General features: G+C 47.5%; 11 protein-coding genes and 1 non-coding gene across 12 annotated transcripts; 5 read left to right on the top strand and 7 right to left on the bottom strand.

The window, feature by feature from the left end:
- Positions 1-106: 106 nt before the first annotated feature.
- On the top strand, positions 107-1,339 carry FMAN_06538 (uncharacterized protein; the record flags this gene model as incomplete). The annotated part of the gene is made up of 4 exons (XM_041826668.1): positions 107-359; positions 417-785; positions 838-969; positions 1,020-1,339. The coding sequence occupies 4 exons, from the start codon at positions 107-109 to the stop codon at positions 1,337-1,339; spliced, it is 1,074 nt and encodes a 357-aa protein (XP_041677708.1).
- Positions 1,340-1,481: 142 nt separating this feature from the next.
- Positions 1,482-2,111, bottom strand: FMAN_06539 (uncharacterized protein; the record flags this gene model as incomplete). Its single annotated transcript, XM_041826667.1, has 3 exons — positions 1,482-1,595; positions 1,647-1,871; positions 1,920-2,111. The coding sequence occupies 3 exons, from the start codon at positions 2,109-2,111 to the stop codon at positions 1,482-1,484; spliced, it is 531 nt and encodes a 176-aa protein (XP_041677707.1).
- Positions 2,112-3,869: 1,758 nt separating this feature from the next.
- Positions 3,870-5,269, top strand: FMAN_06540 (uncharacterized protein; the record flags this gene model as incomplete). The annotated part of the gene is made up of 2 exons (XM_041826666.1): positions 3,870-4,051; positions 4,102-5,269. The coding sequence occupies 2 exons, from the start codon at positions 3,870-3,872 to the stop codon at positions 5,267-5,269; spliced, it is 1,350 nt and encodes a 449-aa protein (XP_041677706.1).
- A 119-nt stretch (positions 5,270-5,388) lies between these two features.
- Positions 5,389-5,460, bottom strand: tRNA. The gene has a single exon. It is a non-coding gene; the product is annotated as a tRNA-Asp (tRNA).
- Positions 5,461-5,577: 117 nt separating this feature from the next.
- FMAN_06541 (uncharacterized protein) lies at positions 5,578-7,527 on the bottom strand (the record flags this gene model as incomplete). The annotated part of the gene is made up of 1 exon (XM_041826665.1): positions 5,578-7,527. One exon carries the CDS (start codon positions 7,525-7,527, stop codon positions 5,578-5,580), a length of 1,950 nt encoding a protein of 649 aa, XP_041677705.1.
- Positions 7,528-7,938: 411 nt separating this feature from the next.
- On the bottom strand, positions 7,939-9,945 carry FMAN_06542 (uncharacterized protein; the record flags this gene model as incomplete). Its single annotated transcript, XM_041826663.1, has 1 exon — positions 7,939-9,945. One exon carries the CDS (start codon positions 9,943-9,945, stop codon positions 7,939-7,941), a length of 2,007 nt encoding a protein of 668 aa, XP_041677704.1.
- Positions 9,946-10,815: 870 nt separating this feature from the next.
- FMAN_06543 (uncharacterized protein) lies at positions 10,816-11,581 on the top strand (the record flags this gene model as incomplete). The annotated part of the gene is made up of 3 exons (XM_041826662.1): positions 10,816-11,127; positions 11,176-11,431; positions 11,487-11,581. The coding sequence occupies 3 exons, from the start codon at positions 10,816-10,818 to the stop codon at positions 11,579-11,581; spliced, it is 663 nt and encodes a 220-aa protein (XP_041677703.1).
- A 189-nt stretch (positions 11,582-11,770) lies between these two features.
- FMAN_06544 (uncharacterized protein) lies at positions 11,771-12,681 on the bottom strand (the record flags this gene model as incomplete). Its single annotated transcript, XM_041826661.1, has 2 exons — positions 11,771-11,937; positions 11,988-12,681. 2 exons carry the CDS (start codon positions 12,679-12,681, stop codon positions 11,771-11,773), a joined length of 861 nt encoding a protein of 286 aa, XP_041677702.1.
- A 425-nt stretch (positions 12,682-13,106) lies between these two features.
- Positions 13,107-14,941, top strand: FMAN_06545 (uncharacterized protein; the record flags this gene model as incomplete). The annotated part of the gene is made up of 4 exons (XM_041826660.1): positions 13,107-13,133; positions 13,180-13,383; positions 13,434-14,611; positions 14,659-14,941. The coding sequence occupies 4 exons, from the start codon at positions 13,107-13,109 to the stop codon at positions 14,939-14,941; spliced, it is 1,692 nt and encodes a 563-aa protein (XP_041677701.1).
- A 77-nt stretch (positions 14,942-15,018) lies between these two features.
- Positions 15,019-15,863, bottom strand: FMAN_06546 (uncharacterized protein; the record flags this gene model as incomplete). The annotated part of the gene is made up of 3 exons (XM_041826659.1): positions 15,019-15,306; positions 15,353-15,564; positions 15,611-15,863. The coding sequence occupies 3 exons, from the start codon at positions 15,861-15,863 to the stop codon at positions 15,019-15,021; spliced, it is 753 nt and encodes a 250-aa protein (XP_041677700.1).
- Positions 15,864-16,218: 355 nt separating this feature from the next.
- FMAN_06547 (uncharacterized protein) lies at positions 16,219-18,239 on the bottom strand (the record flags this gene model as incomplete). Its single annotated transcript, XM_041826658.1, has 3 exons — positions 16,219-17,295; positions 17,351-17,806; positions 17,856-18,239. The coding sequence occupies 3 exons, from the start codon at positions 18,237-18,239 to the stop codon at positions 16,219-16,221; spliced, it is 1,917 nt and encodes a 638-aa protein (XP_041677699.1).
- A 451-nt stretch (positions 18,240-18,690) lies between these two features.
- Positions 18,691-19,821, top strand: FMAN_06548 (uncharacterized protein; the record flags this gene model as incomplete). Its single annotated transcript, XM_041826657.1, has 1 exon — positions 18,691-19,821. The coding sequence occupies one exon, from the start codon at positions 18,691-18,693 to the stop codon at positions 19,819-19,821; it is 1,131 nt and encodes a 376-aa protein (XP_041677698.1).
- Positions 19,822-20,238: the final 417 nt, after the last annotated feature.

Here is a 20,238-nt window from a genome sequence, read left to right as displayed (position 1 = left end):
GGGCTATACGGTGAATCCTTCAACAACGAGGTATATAAATGCGCCAAGTATCCACACCATAGAATAAGTTCTAGTTACTCTCATCATCTATACAGCATCTAACAACATGGCCCCTCTTGATAACCCCGCTATCCCCAAAGGCTCTCTGGTCCTAGTGACTGGAGTTAACGGCCTTCTCGGCTCTCATGTCGCCAAACAATTCCTCGAATATGGCTACAAGGTCCGCGGAACTGTTCGTGATGTCGAAAAGAACTCGTGGCTCACAGCTGCGTTTGATAAACAATATGGCCCAGGAAACTTCGAGCTTGTTGCGGTGGCAGACTTGACAGATGACAAGGCTTTGACTGAGGCCGCCAAGGGTACGAATCAGTTCTCCAAGTTGACAAAGGTACACGCGACTAATGCAATAACTACAGGGACCGCTGTCATTGCGCATACTGCATCAATTATGACCATGGACGCTGATCCTAATAATGTTATCCCTGCTGTCATTAACTTCGCTGTCGCGGCAATCAAGGCCGCTTACGCAGCGTCCAGCGTGAAGCGATTCGTCTTCACCTCATCATCTTCCGCTGCCGTCGTCTCTCAGCGCGATGTTCCCGGTGTCAAGGTCACTGAAGAGAGCTGGTCTGAAGGTGCGATCAAGAAGGCGTGGGCTGATCCTCCTTACACGCCCGACCGACGTGGTGCTGTGTATGCGGCAAGTAAAGCACAGGCGGAACAGGCTATCTGGAAGTATCACAAGGAACACCATAGCGAGAAGCCTGAATTGGTCGTCAACACGGGTAAGATGTCTAACAGAAATGCAAATTGCGACCACTGGCTGACTCATGATAGTCCTTCCCAACTTCAACTGGGGACCTTCTATTGATCCCAATCCCGAGCATCAGGGATACCCTAGTAGCTCTGGCCTCCCGGTGCTTCTCTTCAAAGGACAAGTAACACCATTCCACAGCCTTATCGTCCCTCGTAAGTCTCGAGCATCTCTTGAAATTCATCACGTACTTATATGGGTATAGAATACTACATTGATGTCGAGGACACAGGCCGACTTCATGTTGCAGCTGCTGTCTTCGATCATGTCAAGGAACAGCGTATTTTTGGTTTCGCTGGTCGCTTCAGTTGGGACGCTATCCTCGATATCCTTAGAAAGAACTTTCCCAACAAGACATTCCCTGAGAACTTCTCAGGTGGAGAGGACCCCAATGAGATCGAACCAAGAGACAAGGCTGAGCAGCTTCTCAAGGACCTAGGCCGACCTGGTTGGACAACCTTGGAGGAGTCTATCCTATCTAATGTTGAAGCGGTTGCAAAGACCGAGGAGGATCCTAAGCTTTAGTACTTTCCAGGAGCTAAGGAAAGACACATAAATAGTTATCACCAATCAAGACATTTCTCTTACGAATCACTCAAACGTTGTCAATCTGGTTAAACATATGATACAAAGTGCCTCCGTTAAATATCAGATAGTAAACGGTCGATCAGACTTGGGTGTTAACACGTTCTTCGAATTCCTCTGAATCATCGTCCGCGAGTTCAGTAACAATTGCCTGGGGACAGCGGGCCTTGAGTTCAATGCCAATTTCAGCAACCCGCTACAGAAAGTCAGTCTATTCACCCGATATCATCAGCCTCATGATACATACCTTCGTAACCAACTGCTCAGCTCCTTCTGACAACTCCAATCGTTTGGCATTGATTTGAAGCTCCATTTCTCCATAAGCCTCATCGGACAAGTTGAGAGTGGACAATGTACCCACCCAGTCGATGGCAGGAAGTATGAACTTATCTGAAAGCTCAGTGTATAGTCCAGTTGCCCTGGATGCGATGGAAAGTCTCTCTTTCATAAGGGAAACATCTCGAAGATAATCCTGATCGAGTAAGCAAAGCAACCAACTTCATCATAGCCCAGCGCTTACTTTCTTTAACTGTGGGTCGTCATTCATGTCGTCAATATCTTTCGCAGTAAGGTCCTTTATCAAGACACGGTCATCGCCGTCTTTGACCTCAGCCACAATGTCCTGTATACTAATCAAAAAATCCATAAATTTTGAGATCTCCCGTTGGAGTTTATCAAGATCCTCTAAAGTGATCTTTAGAATGTCAATCATTTTTGTCTAAAAAGGAATTAGTTACAACTTGGAACAGGTGATACGGAGATGGCTTGCCAAAGACTCGTTCTCACTCTGGCTCTCATCCAGAACTGTGTTAAGAGTACTTATTTGCTGCTCTAGTCTTCTGATCGTCGTCCCCAGCCACCACTGTGAACCAAGTCGCAGAATGGACCCCAGAGGGGAATCAGAGACTGTGGAAGCTATGGCCGACGCAAGAACAAAAGGGTAAGCTCGCCCAGAGACTATGGATACAGTCAGATGTCAAGCGTATACTTCTGATGCCTTGTAAATATTCACCGTTCGTTTCGAAGCGTTCTTCAAAGGGACTCCGAAGCGCTTCTCTCGATTCCATGAAATTTACAAGATCTATTTCGAAATGTTCTAGTTCATTTTCGAAGAACTTAATCTCGCTTGCTGTTTCTCGTTGAAGAATTCGGTTTTGGCCGAGTTTGAGTCAGTCGCATATCGAGATATCTCCAGCACAGGGCAGATACTCACAAGTCTTATTTCGTAGACAGTCTAATAAGTTATTTGTTGTTCTCCCCCATTCCGAGAGATCATCCTTCACAGCAGAGATTTCTGTGACAGATTGTCCTATTTTGGACAGCCCTGACTTCATATGAGATTGCAAACGCAAATCTCTCATTCTGCACGGCTTCAGATTGATATGCTTCGTGACCGAATCAAGCTAAACAAAAAAAAAGATAATAATAAGTATCAGGCGGAGGGCAAGACTCGGGATAGAGTCACTTACAGTGCCGTCAGCCTTCCACATGTCGTGGGTAAGGCGGCCTACTGCCTTCATGTGTATTGCGGTTGATCTGAACGTTGACTCGCCCATACGACAGAAACGCCCCATCACCACCAGAAGTGGCTCGTGCCTGGTGATTTGTTAATGATATTACGTAAAACGAAGTCATTGCAGTAAGTACTCAGGTCCATTGGGTGACACCTCAAGGCCTTCCATCAAGGCTTTGGACAGAAGAAGCTTACACTTGGCCATGAGTGTAATGCATTGTGGTGCTTCTTGTATTTGTTTCCCCCAGAGTTGAGGCTGAGCCTGACTGTGGATGTTATCATGGGGAGATCGAAGTTCAAGTTCTGCCATGATTCAAGATTTAGCGGTGAATGAGATGTTGAGATTGCGAAGAATGGGTCGTAACTTTGAGGGGAATCCAGATGAATAAATAGTTCGAGCGTGCGTCGACAAGGCCGGATTATCTAATGCTTAAATCCAGGGCTGTATAAGTCACAGGAATGCATTCACGAAGGGCCAGCGGCCAGAACCAGGGGCCAAGAATAAGCACCGCTCTTCAGCAGCACGAGAAAGATGTTTGAGGCTCAAAGGTACGACACAAGCCGCCAATTGACCCACCCAGTGAATGGCTATGGTAACGCTTCCTATGGTGGCTGCTTACGTCGCTAATCGCTTTTGTTACACTGCATATCACGGCGGAATGCGACCCGGAGTGGCCTATCAGCAAGGAATAGGCAGTGCCACCAAATGCATGGAAATATAGACAGGCCAATAGCCTCAGACCGGTGTGAGAGTTTACATGCACATGACTTGGTTGAACAATAGATGGGCATCAGTGCATGGTGCAAGGCAATTTAAACAGACCAATAATGATCTATCAGGTTCAATCGCATAATGCTTCAATATCTATGAATCCGTTGCCAATCTTTCACTCTCAGACTTTTTTACTCACCTCAGATGAGCAGAAGTTCTAAGAAGCACATGTTCAGCGATCCATCATGGAACCAGCAAGCCCAACACCATTGATCCAGGACAGAGACACAAAGCAAACCACTCAAGGGCCGAGTCCTGAAGAGTGGCAAGACAAGAGGGATAACATCCATGAGATCTACATCAAACAAGGAAAGCCTTTGAAAGTTCTTATATGTGAGATGAAGAGTCGCTTTGGATTTGATGCAACGTCAGTACCATGACCGAAAATCAAGAAGTTTAATGACCAAAACAATCCAGGGCGAAAATGTACACCACCCATTTCAAGAAGTGGGGTTCGAGTTTCTACAAGAACAGGAGGGAGAATGATGCGGAAACTGCTTGTTCTACAATCAATGTTCACCGAACGCGACCCAGACGCCTTGTAGATCACATCCCGTCCCGATCTGTCTTACCTCGTCTTGAGCCACAACCATCTGCGGATGCACATTTGTCCGATGGAGTCAAGAAACAACGAGCCATCATGAGCTTTTCAGAGGTCTTTGTATACGGCTTGTTTGACACCTTTAACTTCTCTTCAAACTTGTTTGACATCATCGTCCCTCCAGGAGTCCCTGATCACTCGCCAATCTGGCAGCAAATAAGCGATGAGTGCTTTGGAGTTACAACTCTCCTAGAGGAAGGGAAATACGCAGAGAGTCGGGAAACCTTTGACATCTTGTGTGAAAGATTAAAGAATGTGTTTGGAAGCAATGATTGTGGAATGATCATAGTATTATGGCCGATTTGTATCAGATTCCACCAAACAGGGCAGCTTCACAATAACTTTGCCCTGCTTGAGTACGTCTTGGACCTACTTCGTTTCCTGGCACATCAACGCTATCCCAGTGGACATCCAATTCCAAGTTTGCTGAAGGTCTTACGCCAGGCACCGGCCGAAGAACGCTTGGAGATCCTGCGAGTTGGCTACCTACGAACGGTTCGCTCTCTCGAGAACCGCGTCGGGTTTGGCAATGCCGTTGTGCTTTCAATGTGGGCTAAGTATCTCAAAAGATTCAATGGCCAAGAGTTGCCTGCAAGTGCACTCACTTCTCGTTATGAGAATGTACTGCTGGCGGCTGAGAACTCTTTCACAAAGAAAGGGACCAGAGCCATTGAGATTCTCCATGGTTACATCTACGCCGCGTACTACAATGCTAACAACCAGATGTTGACCTGGGATCTTGCTTCTAAAATGGTTGAACAAGCATCGTTAATTGGGCTTGATAACCCTCAATGGTGTTTAGCTACTCAAGGCTATGCAATGGCAGCAAAGCTTTTATATACCGTGTCGGAGCAGACTGGTCATGGCAAGGAAGGAGAACTGATATTGTGGACTGCCATAACCAGGCTTGCTTCTGGGGATAGAGAATGCCAGACAAGAGCTCTCATGATGGCAAATATGCTAGGGGTTACAATGAACCAATGATTATAGCAAACTGAATCAAACTCGGATTGTATATCTAGAGCGAAGGAAGCGAAAACATATTATGGGATAGATGACAAAAAATGCAAAAAGAATGACCTGCGTGTCGCAGGTGGCTGGATCTCTCCCGCCGGGAATTGAACCCGGGTCTCAAGCGTGACAAGCTTGCATACTGACCACTATACTACGGAAGATAACAGGCTAGAGCCTGCTGTAGTGGGCTGTGGTAGGAAGTGGCGGTTCAACGTATATAAACGTAAGCGTAGCTTCACGCCAAGCTCCTATGGCTCAGTTCACTAAATGAGCTCAACCTACACTAGATGAAACGTCTCGACAGCGACCTCGCCATCCTCAATTTTCCTCTTGATATACATATCCGTGATTCCATAAGCCATGCAAGGTCCAACGTATTCATAATCATCTCCCTGCTTCCGTAGTAGAACAAGGTCTTCATACCCATCCACAATGCAAATGACATCTCCAACCCTACAGTCCTGTGGCCCCATTCCCAAATATCCAGCATCCGTCTCGAACAGTTTAGTATGATAGTTTCGCTCCATCATAAAGACCTGTTGAGCATCTACGTCAAACATCCTCGCTTTCAGTTCATCAGGCCCGCCTAAAAACGGCGAAATGAACCCCATCATTTCAGGGTTGTTTCCCCCGTCTTGAACTATCATGATGGAGAGTCCGTCAACCTCAGGTGTCTGGAAGTATTTTGTCACACCTCGTGGTCGACCGCTTTCTGGAATTTGGAGGTCGAGTCGCTTCGTGAAGTTAAGCAATAGCAACATGCTCGGTGTATCCAGTGCCAGTTTCTGCATCCTCGCGACCACTAGGAATAGTGCCCAAATTGAGGGGATTTTGGTAGGATAAAATGGTATACGTGTGATGTAGTCTTGTATCCAATCTGCAAGACTACCTCCCTTCTGTAGGTTCTGGATCTTTGGGTTTCCTCCGACCCTCTGCAACGTCTGCAATTTCACGCCGGACAAGTGCAACTTGGCATCCGAGATAGTTGGCCGTGGCATCTCGGGGTCGAGACTAGCAAGGTTAAACTCTCCATCAAATATTAGTGTCGGGTTATCAGTTGCTCTTGAAGGAAACTGCGGTGCCCATGATGGTAACCCAAGAGGATCCTGGAAAACACCAGAGCCAGCGTCTCGCAGGAATTGCAGCTCTCTCTTGTCGCTCTTCCCTATTATGTCGAGTACTGCCTTGCAGTAGTCTATATACACATCTCTGACGCTCTTGGTGTAGTCAGGACTGAGGGGTAATGAGCTGAGGCCTAGGAGGCCATAGATATGATCTTTCGGATCCGTAGCTTCAAGTGTGCCACCAAAGACCGAAAGCTGAACCGCCTTCCTCTGTTGCTCTTCTCGGCTTTCTGTAAGACTTTTTTTGTACATAGTCTTGGCAATATCAAAGCGGAAAATGTTTCGTAGCTGGATAAAGCCAGTGCCCTTAGGTGGACAGAACTTCATCCAAATATGGCTTGGGACAAAGCTTGGTTTTGTAGCCTGTTTCTGAGTCAACTCGAGGGAAAGGATCTCGAACATGCGGCACGCGTTCATGAGAGAGCTGTACTCGATGCAGACTCGGGGAGCAATGTAGAACAAGGTTGAGGCCAGGACGTTTTCCTGCAAGATCCAGACGCGTCGCCAGTAGGGAAGTAGGGCGAGATCATCAAGTGACGCCCAAAACTTGTCACACTCGGGTTCTTTTGTAAGACCACAAGATCTTAGCCACTCCAGATCCATCAGGTTATCAACATCCCACTTTGCAGCCCTAAAAGCTCTGTTCAAGACCATGATAGTTGTGACAGCTGTCAATATCTTATCACTCTCTTCCGAACCTAACCATCCAAGTACAAGATCAGCTGATGAGTAGATGTCGCGCATGAGCTTGACTTGCCCAGTCCGTTCCGCAGCGTCGGCTTGGTTGATACAAACGGCGTCGACCCAGATTCTAAACTTGGATTGATCCCTATCAGGAAACTCGTATCTCCAGTATCCTCGAACTTCCTTCAAGGCGTGAGCGAAACTTTCTGAAACGGGAACTTCAACGCCGTCAATGTTGATGTTGACCCTGTCAGCTGCACTCCCCCATACGTAGGATAGAGCCGCAAAGCGCAGTTGTTTGTTAAAAGTGACTGTGTGCAATTTACAAGAGACGACATCTTTGTCTTCAACTACCTCCAGTAGCCTTATCTCGGGTTTTGAGGTGTCGAGCGGGGTTTGATACAGGTTTTGAGTGGACATGTTGGCGAAGATGAATGAGGATTGGGAAGCACTGGACAAAGGGACCAGCATTAAAGCAGTACATTCATGCCCGTTCAGTTAATTTTAGGCTGTGTGAAAAGAGATCGTAGGCCAGAGGAGCCTTGCTGGGAATTTTGGAGGCCAAAATACAATGGCTTTGATGAGGCTGTGAATGCGCCTGACAGAATGCCTTCTGGCGCCTAGCACTATTAGGCACGCCCTACAGCCAATGAAACCACCTTGAAAAATTTGGAGCTGCATGATGGTCAATCGGAAGGCATTTTCTGAGAGACATTCCTTCAGAAATTATTTATTGAGAAAAGATCGCACATCAGTGCGCCAAAAATGAGTAGAGTCAATTTCGCCTTGCAGGGTATCCTTTTTCCACTTTTCCAAACAGTAAAACGCAGTCTAAGAGCTATGAAAGTCCGGCAAAGCGCTGAACAACGAATAATCATAACAAACAGGGTCCAGGAAGAGAGGATCAAACCTTGGCAACCCCGAGTCTGCGTTCCCGCGCGCCGGCGATACTAATGTTAGATCACCTCCCTGGTCAGATGTTGCAGGCATTGAAGAAGATGAGTTGGGTATTGTCTGCGATAAAGGCAGTGCATTCATCCTATCCATGGCGTCGGCGATGAGTTCTGAAGCGCAACAGCGAAGGCGGTCGTATTCCGCTTCTGCCATGCGCCACATGCGCCGAGCGCTCTTGAGGCATCCGAGAACAAGGGTGACGCGGTTGTAATGGTGCTCAAAGCATTCGTCGGGATGGCCTTGGGATGTTGCAATTTGGATGAAGCCGCAAAGTGCCAGCGCTGGGATGACGAACGGGGTATGTTTTGGGACATTAGGGCAGAGCGATATGCAATCTGATATCCTTCTTGAAGCGTCGGTTGCTTTGATACCTTGAATAAGACTCGTTGATGATGAAAGAGGATGGTTCTGGCCAAAAGGTAGGAAGGGATCCTTGATGTCTGCTAGCAGCGGGTATAAGTTGCTGCGCGGGAGATGCAATAGCATGCTGGCCAAGGCTATGATCATATGTGCCTGAAACATCATCTCATCAATGTTACCATACGAGTCAACGATCTCCAGCTTTCCGGAGGGCAAGTGGTTTGACCAGCTTAGAAGAGCATTTTCGATGGACTGCGTATGATCGTGGCTAGTGTTCTTCAACTGATTCAGCAGCAATACACGTCCTAGAATCGTCGCAGCTTCAATGCGATAGCTGAATGAGGAAAAAGCAACATCCCCAGTTGAGAGTACCCGCCTTTTAAACTCAAGAACATGATGTGACGGGGGAATGTCTAAGCGGCCATTATAAAATGCTTCTTCGCATGGTAAGAGAACCTTCGGTGGGGTACTGCTGCATCGGAGAATCATGGTCTTGGGAGGGATCGCCATGGAGATGTCGGTAACGTAAATCTCCCACCAAGTTCTCCTCAAACTCTCGGCCTCAATAGGATTGTCGAGTTGTCTTGATGATGCAAAATCTTCGAGATGCATGCCCAAGTCCATGGCCATTTGCGTACATTGTCCAAACGTTCTGTTCGCGGTATCGAGATCGCGACTGAAGAACAAAAGTATAGAGTAGATCAGAAGCGACTGAACCATATATGTTGAGGTTTCAATGGCGGACATCATATCAGTCGCGACTTCAGCGCGTAGTTGCGCGTCTGGCCCAGATGAAGCATAATGAGAACCTGCAAACTCGACCATGCGCCGCAAATACGGGGGGTAGTTCCGCGAAGTGAACACCGAACTTGGAACGAGGAAGGGATGGGCATTGTGAAAGTTCTCGTAGTACAGTCGAAGGAGGCGGTCTCCATCTGAGCAAGGCTGCACGGGAGTATTGAGACTTCCCAAGCTGTTGCTGCCAAAAGTTTGTGTAATGATGTTAGGGTCAAGATGGGTTAGATATGACATAACATTGTCGTTTTGGGGTTGAGGTTGTTGAGCGGGGGTTTGGTCGTTGCTAATCCGTCTTTGAGTCTGCACATTTTCGCCTCGTGGTGATTGTCGGGTGTTTCGGGTGACACTTCCAACCAAGTCATTGGCTGTAGCTGTATTCTGGCTTATTCCAGATGACGGTAATTCCTGGGAAGAAGACGTCGGAGTAATTGGTAAGCTGATGGGATTCACCGTTACGCAATCCACATATGAAGATTGCTGGTCGCCTCGAGAAGCTTGCATTCCGGGCTGTCTACTCCTCTGCTGAAGCTCCTCAGCTGGCGAACGATGCTTCTTGCGACGTCCGCCCCGTCGCGATGGCTCGTAGTAGCATACTTGTTCTGTCTCTTTGCAACGCGAACACGAGGGTTTCCCCGCATCGCACTTGAGGTGCTGCTTTCTGCAGACGACGCAAGCGAGACTTGCTATGCCGGTTGATTTGACTGATCCGTTTGTTGAGATTGCCATGATGATCTGCGGTGAGTCGGTAAGGATGGGATATCAGAAGGAGGTGGATTCTGGTGAGTCGGCGATTGAACGATATGCAGGGTTTGATCAGGACAGATTGCGCAACCGCGGCGTGAGCCTCATGAAAAATCGTTAGATTACTCCAGCATATGATCCTATCTTCAGCGGTCAAAGATGAGATTGGATCGTAAAATGGTTGAATGAACGAATGTGCATATGTATCATGCTATCTCAACGGCAGAAGCAAACACGAAAGTTGAGGAATGCCGAGTGGAGACAAGATGATCTGACTCGAGTCTGTGAGTGGTCAATGCTTTGATAAGCTGATATCAGGCCACGTCTTGGCCAGTCGATAGCAACCGATAAGCCGAAGATATCCACATGATCTACAATCTCCAGCCGAGAATCCCATTGTCCATTGTTCTCTTTCCCATCCATCACTCTATTTCCATAGGCATGTCAATCTCAACAGAGGTTTACTCTTGAACGTTGTGTCTTGGACGGACGTAGTGTATCTGCTTTGGTATTTTTGAAGTGGCTTGGCTCAACAGGCGGTTAGAATGTTTCTATTTTCGTGCAGGCCTTCAATCGCCGAACAAGATAACAAGCGGAGAACTCCGTTATCTGCCGCCTAGATCATGAGCCAATCAATGCAACGCTTGAATCCCCGATCGTACCGGCACACCATAAACCTTTGACTGACGGCTCGGCGATTGAAGATGCGGCTCTATTATAGATAGCACCTTGATAACACTGTCCAAACTGGCCTGCGATCAAATAGTTCACCCTAATTCAGTATTCTCAAATTGCAAGGCTTACAGATTGTTATCGCATTCACTCATTTCGCACGACTGTTAGAACTTTATCACAATGGCTGCGGTATCAACACGATTTGCCCCTCTGCCTCTTGCACCGGGTCAACCATCTCACAAAGCTTTCACTTCCTACACCGGCTTCGAAGAACCCGAAACCTACTCTCTGGATGACTTCGTTCGCGATGTCAAAGCTCACTTAGGAGAGGAGGGCGGCATTGGCTGCGATGACATCGACGAGGACTACCTCATTTCCCTGGCCAAGAAATACACATCAAATCCTAACGACTGGGCTCGCTACTATCACAACTGTCCAGAGAAGAGTTACACACGCAATGCAATTTTAAACATCAATCACAAAGCCAATATCGTGAGTATCCTCAATTGTTGACCGTTTGCCACACTAACTCCCCGAAAGCTCTTATTAGTCTGGAACCCAGGAAAGGGATCTCCAATTCACGACCACGCCAATGCCCACTGTATTCTCAAGGTCCTGGCGGGCGAGTTGACAGAAACTATTTACAACATGCCCGAGAAGGGCTCCGAAGAACGTCCTCTATCAATTAAGAGCGCCAATACCCACCAAGCCGACCAAGTCACATACATCTCAGACGACATTGGTCTTCACCGAGTGCATAACCCTCATCCTACCCAAGTGGCCGTCTCTTTGCACAGTAAGTTCCAAAGCTTCGACGTCTTTGCTTTGAATTGCTAACTAACATGTATTAGTATACACTCCGCCAAATGCTGCTGATATTGGTTATAATGTTTTCGACGAGTCAACCGGTCGTGCAAGCTTCATGGCAAAAGCCGAAGCTCGCTAGTTAATATCTGGAAACTTTGAGATAGTCCTCACATACATTGATACCCTGCCATAAAAGATACAAAGAATAGACATTGATCCAATTTCGCGACCGTATAAATCTATATGAAGAACAACATATATCGTCTTTGACCTTGTGAAATTTGAGATCGGGCGCCAGCAAGGCAGCAGATAGTAACAGGTCTGTCCCTCACATGGGTACACCGTTGAGAATCACTTTGAAGAGAAGTGAATTCTTTATCTCATCAGCGCGAGCTTTCAGCTCGTCGACATCCCAATTCACCCAGACAAATTTACCCTTGAGAAACTCCGCCTCTGGTGACGCAAGCCAAACATAGAACTGAGCTGCAAGCGCAGCTATATGTAGACAGTCAGCTAGTAATCCACAAAGGTTAAAGGTGACTTACGATCGTCCTGCCCGACAATATCAAACCTCTCATTCAGCTCAGTACGAATGACGCCAGGCTGAATTTGGACAACGTGCCACTCAGGCTTGTCGTCCTGCAGGTACTCAAACATCTTGAAGACAGCGGCTTTGACGGCAGTATACGCCCAGCCTTGAGCGATCGGTCTCAGGTGCACCATTCCAGTTGATGTATTGAAGATGTAGGCATTGCTGGTTAGATAAGGTCCAAAGGACTGGAGGGTGTTGAAGGCGCCAATGACGTTGAGTTCGATGCCCCGACGAAGCTCTGCTTCATCGAAACCGACAACTGCTCCCACGTCGGGAGAAACGCCGGCGTTGCTGATCAAGATATCAATCTTGGTGCTATCCGCTTTCTTGACCAGGTTTATAACTGCAGCATCTAATTTACTGCGCTGGCTGATGTCGACAGCCTCGAAAATGACATTTGTTCTGCCTCCACTGGCCTCTGCGATCTCGGCTGCAGCTGTCTCAAGTCTGTCGAGACGTCTTCCGAGGATAGCGATGGTTGACGCCCCGGCTTGCGCAAAGGCAATAGCAATTGACCTGCCAATACCTGTGCCACCGCCAGTAATCGCGACAAATTTACCGGCTGCACTGAGCTCCGGGCGAGTTGGGTCGATGGAGGGATATGGCTTGCTATGCCAGGTCTTGGTGAAAGAGACGAAGTTATCCATGGTAACTGTTCAAGAATGATGTTTCTTGCAATAAATCAATAGTAGTAGTTGTCAATGTATCTCATCGATCGCTATCTGGGGACTTTATAGGAATGCCTGTTCCGGTCGGAGTTGCTATTTTGCCATGGATCCCTAACTCAAGCGTCATTTGGATCATTGAGCCTACTCCATGGAAGGCATTACACATCAACTTTATCATGACCAAGGCATAAGAATATTGGATGTGAAACTTCCATGGAAGCCGAAAAGGGCATAGTCACAGAAAAATCGGAGTTGTTGGAAAGTTAATCCTTAGAAATATGCGGTTTGTCAGCCAACTCCGCTTCCGCGGAAGCGGCTGAGCCACTATAACCTCCCTCCATGGAAGCATTGTCATCACTTTAATCCCACCTTTTGCAGCTAACGTGCACTGCCGGAAACCAAATATGCAATCGAATAACCGACCACGAAAAGTAATTTTCAACAGCTTATATAGATGGCTTGCTAATTGGCGAACAGGCGTGCGACCTCTGTTATACACGAAAGATCAAATGCGATGGACTGCAGCCTAAATGCTCAAATTGTGTCAATTACAAGACAAACTGTACTCACACTGCTCGTAGTAGAAAGTGGAAACCTAAAGCTGTGCAAGATGTTGAGCCTCGAAAGGACGACGAAATCCGGGCCCTCCAGGCACAGATGCAAGAGCTACAACGACAACTGGTAGTGTACTTCGGAATCGTGCGGTGAAAGAGACTAACGTTAAGCTGCAGGCTCAATACAAACAAGCAACAGAGCTCGCGTCCGTTGCGCCCGCTCTGTCGCCTCAGGCAGACTTCCAAGACGACCTCGCTCAGGTCAGAAAGATACGCCACTCTCTTAAACTCCCGCCCCTACAACAGACGATGCACTTGATTGGCATCTATCTCAATACTGTTAACTCGCTATTGCCTCTCTTCGACTCCGACACTCTTCTCAGACTTGTTGGAGAAACCTACGCTCTTGAGCCGAAACAGCGCGACCCAGTCGTTTGGGGTGCGATCAATGTCGTGCTAGCCATGGCACTGCAACAGATGCCCGAAGGCAATAGTCATGGCACTAACTATGGCACCACAGAAAGCTATCTGAGCAATTCGCAATCAGTTCTATGGGCTACAACGCTAAGCCAGACTCAACTCATTAATATTCAGACGCTAATTGGAATGGCTATGCTGCTACAAACTGGACACGACTCTACGCCGGCCTTGGTCCTTATTTCAACAGCGATGCGTCTCATACACAAGATGGGTCTACATAACCGTACCTATTCTGCACATCTTAATCCTATCGAAAGACAACAGCATGCCCGCGTCTTCTGGTTAGCGTACATCGTTGATAAGGATCTTAGCCTCCGTGCCCAACAGCCATCTATCCAAGACGACGAAGATATCAATCTTGACTTTCCTATGCCATACAGTGCGGTCAACAACGGTGGCTCTAGCGTCGGTGTAGTTACGTGTATCGACGGTAGCACCACAATGGACTATTTTCTCGCCCGGGTCCAGCTTGCCAGCATCCAGGGTGATATATACGATCACCTCTATTCAACTCGCGCCTGGAAACGGACACCTGAAGAACGAAGGTTAAAAAGAGAGAATATCTTACTCGCATTGAACAATTGGAAAGCTTCAGTGCCATCAGACTTCGGCGCTGCTAATGTCATTACAACTACGAGTAACAACCCCTCAATCGGTGCTTTCTTCTGCATACTTCATACAAATAGTCTTCTATCACTGATGTTGATAACAAGGGCACATGCTTGGGATGAGCAATGGGTCGGTGTTTTACGTGATCATGGCCGAGGACAGGGAACATTACAACTTCCAAGCGATTGGAACTCATTGGTAGGACAAGCGCGAGACTTCATGATCTTATTCGAGTATATTGTCCCGAGATATTCCTGGCTGAAATGGTAAGTCCTCCAACGCGACGACAGTTACCCAACACTAATATGTACAGGGTCTCGACTTGTACCTACATCTCATCAATGGTACTTCTGACTGCCAACAACCTTCATGATCTGCAGCACGCAGGCTTTGAGCGGGATAGTGGTCTCATCGAGAGGGCTCTGGCATGGTTTGGAGAAGTTGCGAAGGAGCTGCCAACGAGGAAGACCGAAGTACTGGAGAACATTTGCGTTGAAGCAGTTCAAGCGATGAAGACTAGACGTGCTCATGAGATTGACGTGAAATTCGGGGGTGATTGGCTCATTGGGTTCCTTAACAGCCTAGAGCCTTCCTGATGGTGTAGAAACACATAAGCTCAAATATTTGTATTCTTCTACTACTCTATATGCTTCTGCCAAAGTTCCAGATGGAATTACCAAGGAACTTGCTGGAAGTTACTATCTTCATACTCCCAAAATGTCCCAGGTTCAACGTCCCCCTTGGCCGACTCAAGCAACCTTACAACCGCCTCAGCCCCTTCTAAGGGGTCTTTCTTGCCCTTGTAGCCGTTAAAAGCCGTCTTGCAGTGCCCTGGGCTCACAGCCCAGAATGCTATCTTAGGTTCATCTACACTGTGGTTCTCGGCAGCTTGTAAGTGCAATATGAGCATATTGAGGCCGGCTTTAGAGACGCAATAGTCGATGTTGGCAACAGGAGGAAGCTAGAATGAATGAGCCTTTGCACATGACGTGTCTTTTTTCACGAACCTCTTTGTTGTTTGTTCTGGCCATACTGCCGCGAGCGCTCGAGATCATGATGACTCTTGGGTCAGGGCTCCTTCTTAGCAGTTTACCAAAGGCATGCGTGACAACCGCGTTACTGGTGATAAGGTTGTTGTAGCAAGAATTAGATGCTGCTCGAATATCCGCCAGGTCATCTGATGATCTTCGCTCGACTTTGCCAGCGTTATTGATAAGAACTGTCGTAGTTAGCTCTCAGGTTCATTCAGTGCTCCGAACACATACTGTCCAGTTTCCCATATTCTCGCTCCAGAGATGCCACGGCTGCTTCAATCGAAGCGTCGTTCTCAATGTCCAACTCGACATAACCGAGTCTACCCTTTATTCCACAACCAATTAGTGATGCAATCGCTTCTAGTGCTGCATCCTTTTTGCGACACCCGAGAACGATGGTAGATGAAGGGAGGCGGGTAGCGATGGCCTGCACAATGGCATAGCCAATCCCGCGGTTTGCACCAGTGACTAGGATAGTTGCCATCTTTTCTGTTGTATTGACTCACACGGGAAGACCTGCTGCAATTCTGGTGCATTCAATGTTCATCGGCTTATAAGCTAAAGAGTCGGATTTACGGCTTTCGGATTTAAGGAAGTGGCTCTGCAACGCCGTCACGGCCACAGTCCGGAATGAGCTTACTGCAGTCACTCACACTGTGATTACCAAAACGAGTTCTTATTTAATCATGTACTCTAGCTAAACTGCTAGACTGCCTAGCACTTCAGGATAAGTAAGGCTACTATTTTGCTACTACTGCCCTTAAGGCTATAATTCAATAATAGAATCTATTCTATAAATAGAGATACGACTCGTAGGTCAAATAGAAACACCCGCCATCTTATTGAAACATTGGTTGATCCGCTTGAAGTCCCTGAAGGAGCGAAGTCCACGAAGACCATGGAACTCCATCTTCCAAGACCTCGTCATCGAAATTGAAGCCTTCGATGAATTTCAAAGGGTCATCGATATGGCCTAGCTCAGTTGATGTAGCAGGGTCTGGGTTACAACCAGTACGTGCAATTGGTGCCTCCAGATTCTCCCGCAGCGTTTCAGCTTTAGCCCTGAGCGCCTTCAGAACAGCTGGTTTAGCTCCAGTACAGCCAATAAAGTCAAAAGCCATCTCCTGCTTGAAGATACTATCTATAGCCCGCCATGCGCGCTCAACGTGTGGACCTTGCGGTTTAGTGCACAGATACCACAGAACATATAATGTTACATGATACTGTGGATGAACCTTCTTAGCCCAGGCGAACTGCGCTAGAAAAGGATCATCTCCAGCTGTCCTCGCTTCCAGGATATCCAAAGCAGCGACAAGTGTTTCTTCTTTTAGTACGGAGTCATTGACATCCCTGTTTTGCGATATGAGCCATTGTTGGTTTGTGACAAAGTCTAGCTTGCGCAGAAGATAGTCTGTGCAGTGGGCTGTAAGTCGTTGGTGCGGAGTCACTGGGTTGCAATTCTCTAGTCTGGCCCTGGTCTTGGTACACACTTCTTGGAAGACTTTGTCTCTCCATTCTTTGCTTAATGTTGATGCTGAGGCGTTTCCAGTTCTGAGCTTTTCCGTAGCCTTAGCCAAGTCGACATTGATCAATGAGAACGTCATGCTGGTCCATTCGGTCCGTTCCGCTGGCAGCTCCTCCATACCGGGGAAGATATCAGCATCATTGATATTTAAGGGTAGCTTGACATCAGATGTCGATAGCAGCTCATTTGGGTCTTCGAGACCAAAGTCCTCCCCGGAGCGGCTATCTCTGGTAATAATATGCCACCAAAGCCTTCGACGGAGCTCCGACTCAAACGGTGGCAAGCCAAGCTTAGTCCCATCTTTATAGAGTCCAAGAGATTGAGCTACCCGAGTGACGAGACCATTGAGAATCCAAACAGATTTCCCTCGATTATGAACACGTATTGCTGACTTGATTCCAGATGATTAGGCATGACACATGAGGATGGTGGTGGGGAAAACTCACAAGGTATATAGCTAAAGCTCGTAGACCAGTCAATGTTGGCCGATTAAAAAAGTCTCCATGAGCAAAGGCCTGTTCGATACCCATTTTGAAACGTTGAAGGCCCGTGGTCTTGTCCAAGAAGAGCGCTGTAGAATCGTCGAGTGACACAGCCGCTGCAAAGTAGACACTATAGCAAAATGCAAGGTCGTCGAATTTTGCAGTGACGGGATTATCAATGGTTGAATAAACTCTGACTTCATCCGTAGGGATGTGTGTCAACTTAGGTCCGAGGATGATTTCAACATTGTTCAGGTAGATATTCCAAAGCTCGACGGCAGTAGCTTTGCCAGGGTGAAATGCAGAAGGCTGTTGGGTATAGCAAGGAGAGGACATGATTCCCATTACGTCGAAGGGAGAGCTTGGAAGCTCTCTCTGCTGTTGCTGCGATGCTGATAGAGCAGTTGCAATGCTTTCGTCCTGATACTGATTAGTATCACAATCATCACATGGTATTAGCCGGGCCCACGTCACCAATGACTCGAGTTACCAGTATTTCATTAAGATACTGGCCGGTCGATTCCTTTTTCAATAGCAACTCTGGAGGCAACTCCTGCTCATGCGTAATCGTGCTTGGTTCTAAGCTGTTGCTGGACAAATTCCCATGCGTAGTCGCTTCGGCAAGGTTGCGCTCTAAACTCGCAATGCGACCGGCCATTTCAGCCAAAATCGTTTTCTTCGTCCGCCTCACGCGCTGCCCAATCGGTGGATAAATGCATGTTCTACCCGAAGAAGCGCATGACGAACATGGTGTGTTCTTGTCACATCGCGTCTTCTTACTTTTGCAGGTGTTGCACGAGCGAATTTGATACCGTCCGGGCCCGGCGTTAATTGAGGGAACTTTAGAAGCCATCGATACTCAAAATGATTGGTCGAGGACTTGGAGGAGAACTGAAGCGGACTCCGAATGGCAGAGCGCCCAGAACTTATGCGCTATACGGCGTCGGGCTTAAAATCGTGTTAAGTCCGGGTGTCCCGGGGATGATCGTATATAAAATGGCGGGCGGTAGACTGATTTTAAACCCGAACCCGGTTTCGTCATATCTGATTGGGAGATTGAAGTTAATCCTTTGTGGTATGACTGTTGTTTCCAGCGCCTGAGTGATGGTTCGATAGTAGCACCTTGACTGGTGTTGACTCTACGGGCAACCATATTCACTGGACAGTTATTTTTGGAGATTAAACAGAGAAAATGTATATAAGTATATGCCTCGCACAAGCAAGTACAGACAAAGTATTCTTCTACACACAGAACCTAAAGGGCCTCATCTCAAACAACTTGACAACAATTTACTTTGCTCGTCATGGCAACTACAACCGCATCACTTCCCAAGGCCCACCGAGCACTTGTCCTTCATTCCACTCGAGATCCCTATGACATCTCAGTAGTCACCCAGGATACTCCTCAGCCATGTCCCGGAAGTGCTGTGATCCGCGTTCTATCGGCTGGAGTCTTGACCTACGCAGACCGAGTTTACAGTGGTCATAAGCCTTATCCTTACCCTGAGCCTTTCGTCATAGGTTCAAGTGCCATCGGCCGCGTCGCCGCTGTTGGGCTTGATGCGACTTCTCTCAAGCTTGGACAGCTTGTCTTCTTCGACAGCTTTATTCAGGCGCGAGATAACCCCGATTCCCTTATCCTCCATGGTCTCTCCGGAGGCTTTGATACTGCGAGTAATAAGCTCATGGAGGGTGAGTGGCGAGATGGCACCTATGCAGAGTATGCCAAAGTTCCTCTGGAGAATTGCTTCTCATTGGACGAGCACCGACTCACGGGCAACCCAGCTGAAGGAGGTCTCGGATACTCAATGGCCGATTTGGCCTATCTTTGGACCATCTCGGTTCCATTTGGAGGGCTCCAAGATATAGCCATCAGATCTGGTGAGAAGGTCGTCATTAGCCCCGCTGCTGGAACTTTTGGAAGCGCTGCTGTTCTCGCTGCTCTGGCCATGGGGGCTCAAGTTATCGCCGTCGGTCGCAACCATGAAACTCTGAACAAGGTGCAGGCTTTGAACCCTGAACGGATTAGAACAGTTCTGAACACTGGAAACATCGAGGCCGATGTCAAAGAGCTGACCAAGGATGGTCCGGTGGATGCTTTCTTCGACATCTCTCCCGGCAAGGCTATCAGTAGCACTCACTTCCACAGTTGTATTATGTCACTTCGTCGCGGTGGACGGGTGAGCCTGATGGGCGCACATGAAGAACTGAAACTGCCGACTCAGTTCATGATGCTCAATGACATCACGCTCAAGGGAAAGTGGATGTACACCAAGGATGATATGCGCAACATGATCAAGCTGGTGCAGGCAGGGTATCTAAAGCTTGATGCAGTACAGACTCTGGGTAACTTTCCCATGAAGGAGTTTGCGGAGGCATTTGAGAAGGCATCCAAGATCAGCGGCCCTCTCTCCCAAGTTCTCATCTCACCTTGAACTCTGGCCAAGTGTCGCAAGTTGCGTTTATGAGCAGCTGAGACATATACCTACTCCACTCAATAGTTTTAAAAAAAAAACCGCTTGAAATAAATTTAGTATATATCCTGAAGATGTCTTGAGTAATATTGTTTAATCAATGATAGTAAGTGTTCAATGTAAGTGATGCTGAATCATTAGGCATTGGTTGATTTTAGTGAACATGCAGGGTAGATTGTTTGGAATGGAGGTCTTATCTTATCTGATAACAGAATCTGAAGTGGACTCCCATCTATCCTCCGACTGGCCCATTCGTTATGGTAATCGGCCGAGATCAGTCTGACGATGCCATGTCTGTCTGCAAGAATGATTGGTATTGAGCGCAAAGAATTCATGGATTTCTCTGGTGATGATGCGTTGCTACATCTGAGTATCCGA

Source organism: Fusarium mangiferae, assembly GCF_900044065.1.
Source record: "Fusarium mangiferae strain MRC7560 genome assembly, contig: FMAN_scaffold002, whole genome shotgun sequence".
NCBI lineage: Eukaryota > Fungi > Ascomycota > Sordariomycetes > Hypocreales > Nectriaceae > Fusarium > Fusarium mangiferae.
The sequence above is the reverse complement of the archived record's forward strand: the minus strand, read 5'-3'. Positions and strand labels throughout refer to the sequence as shown.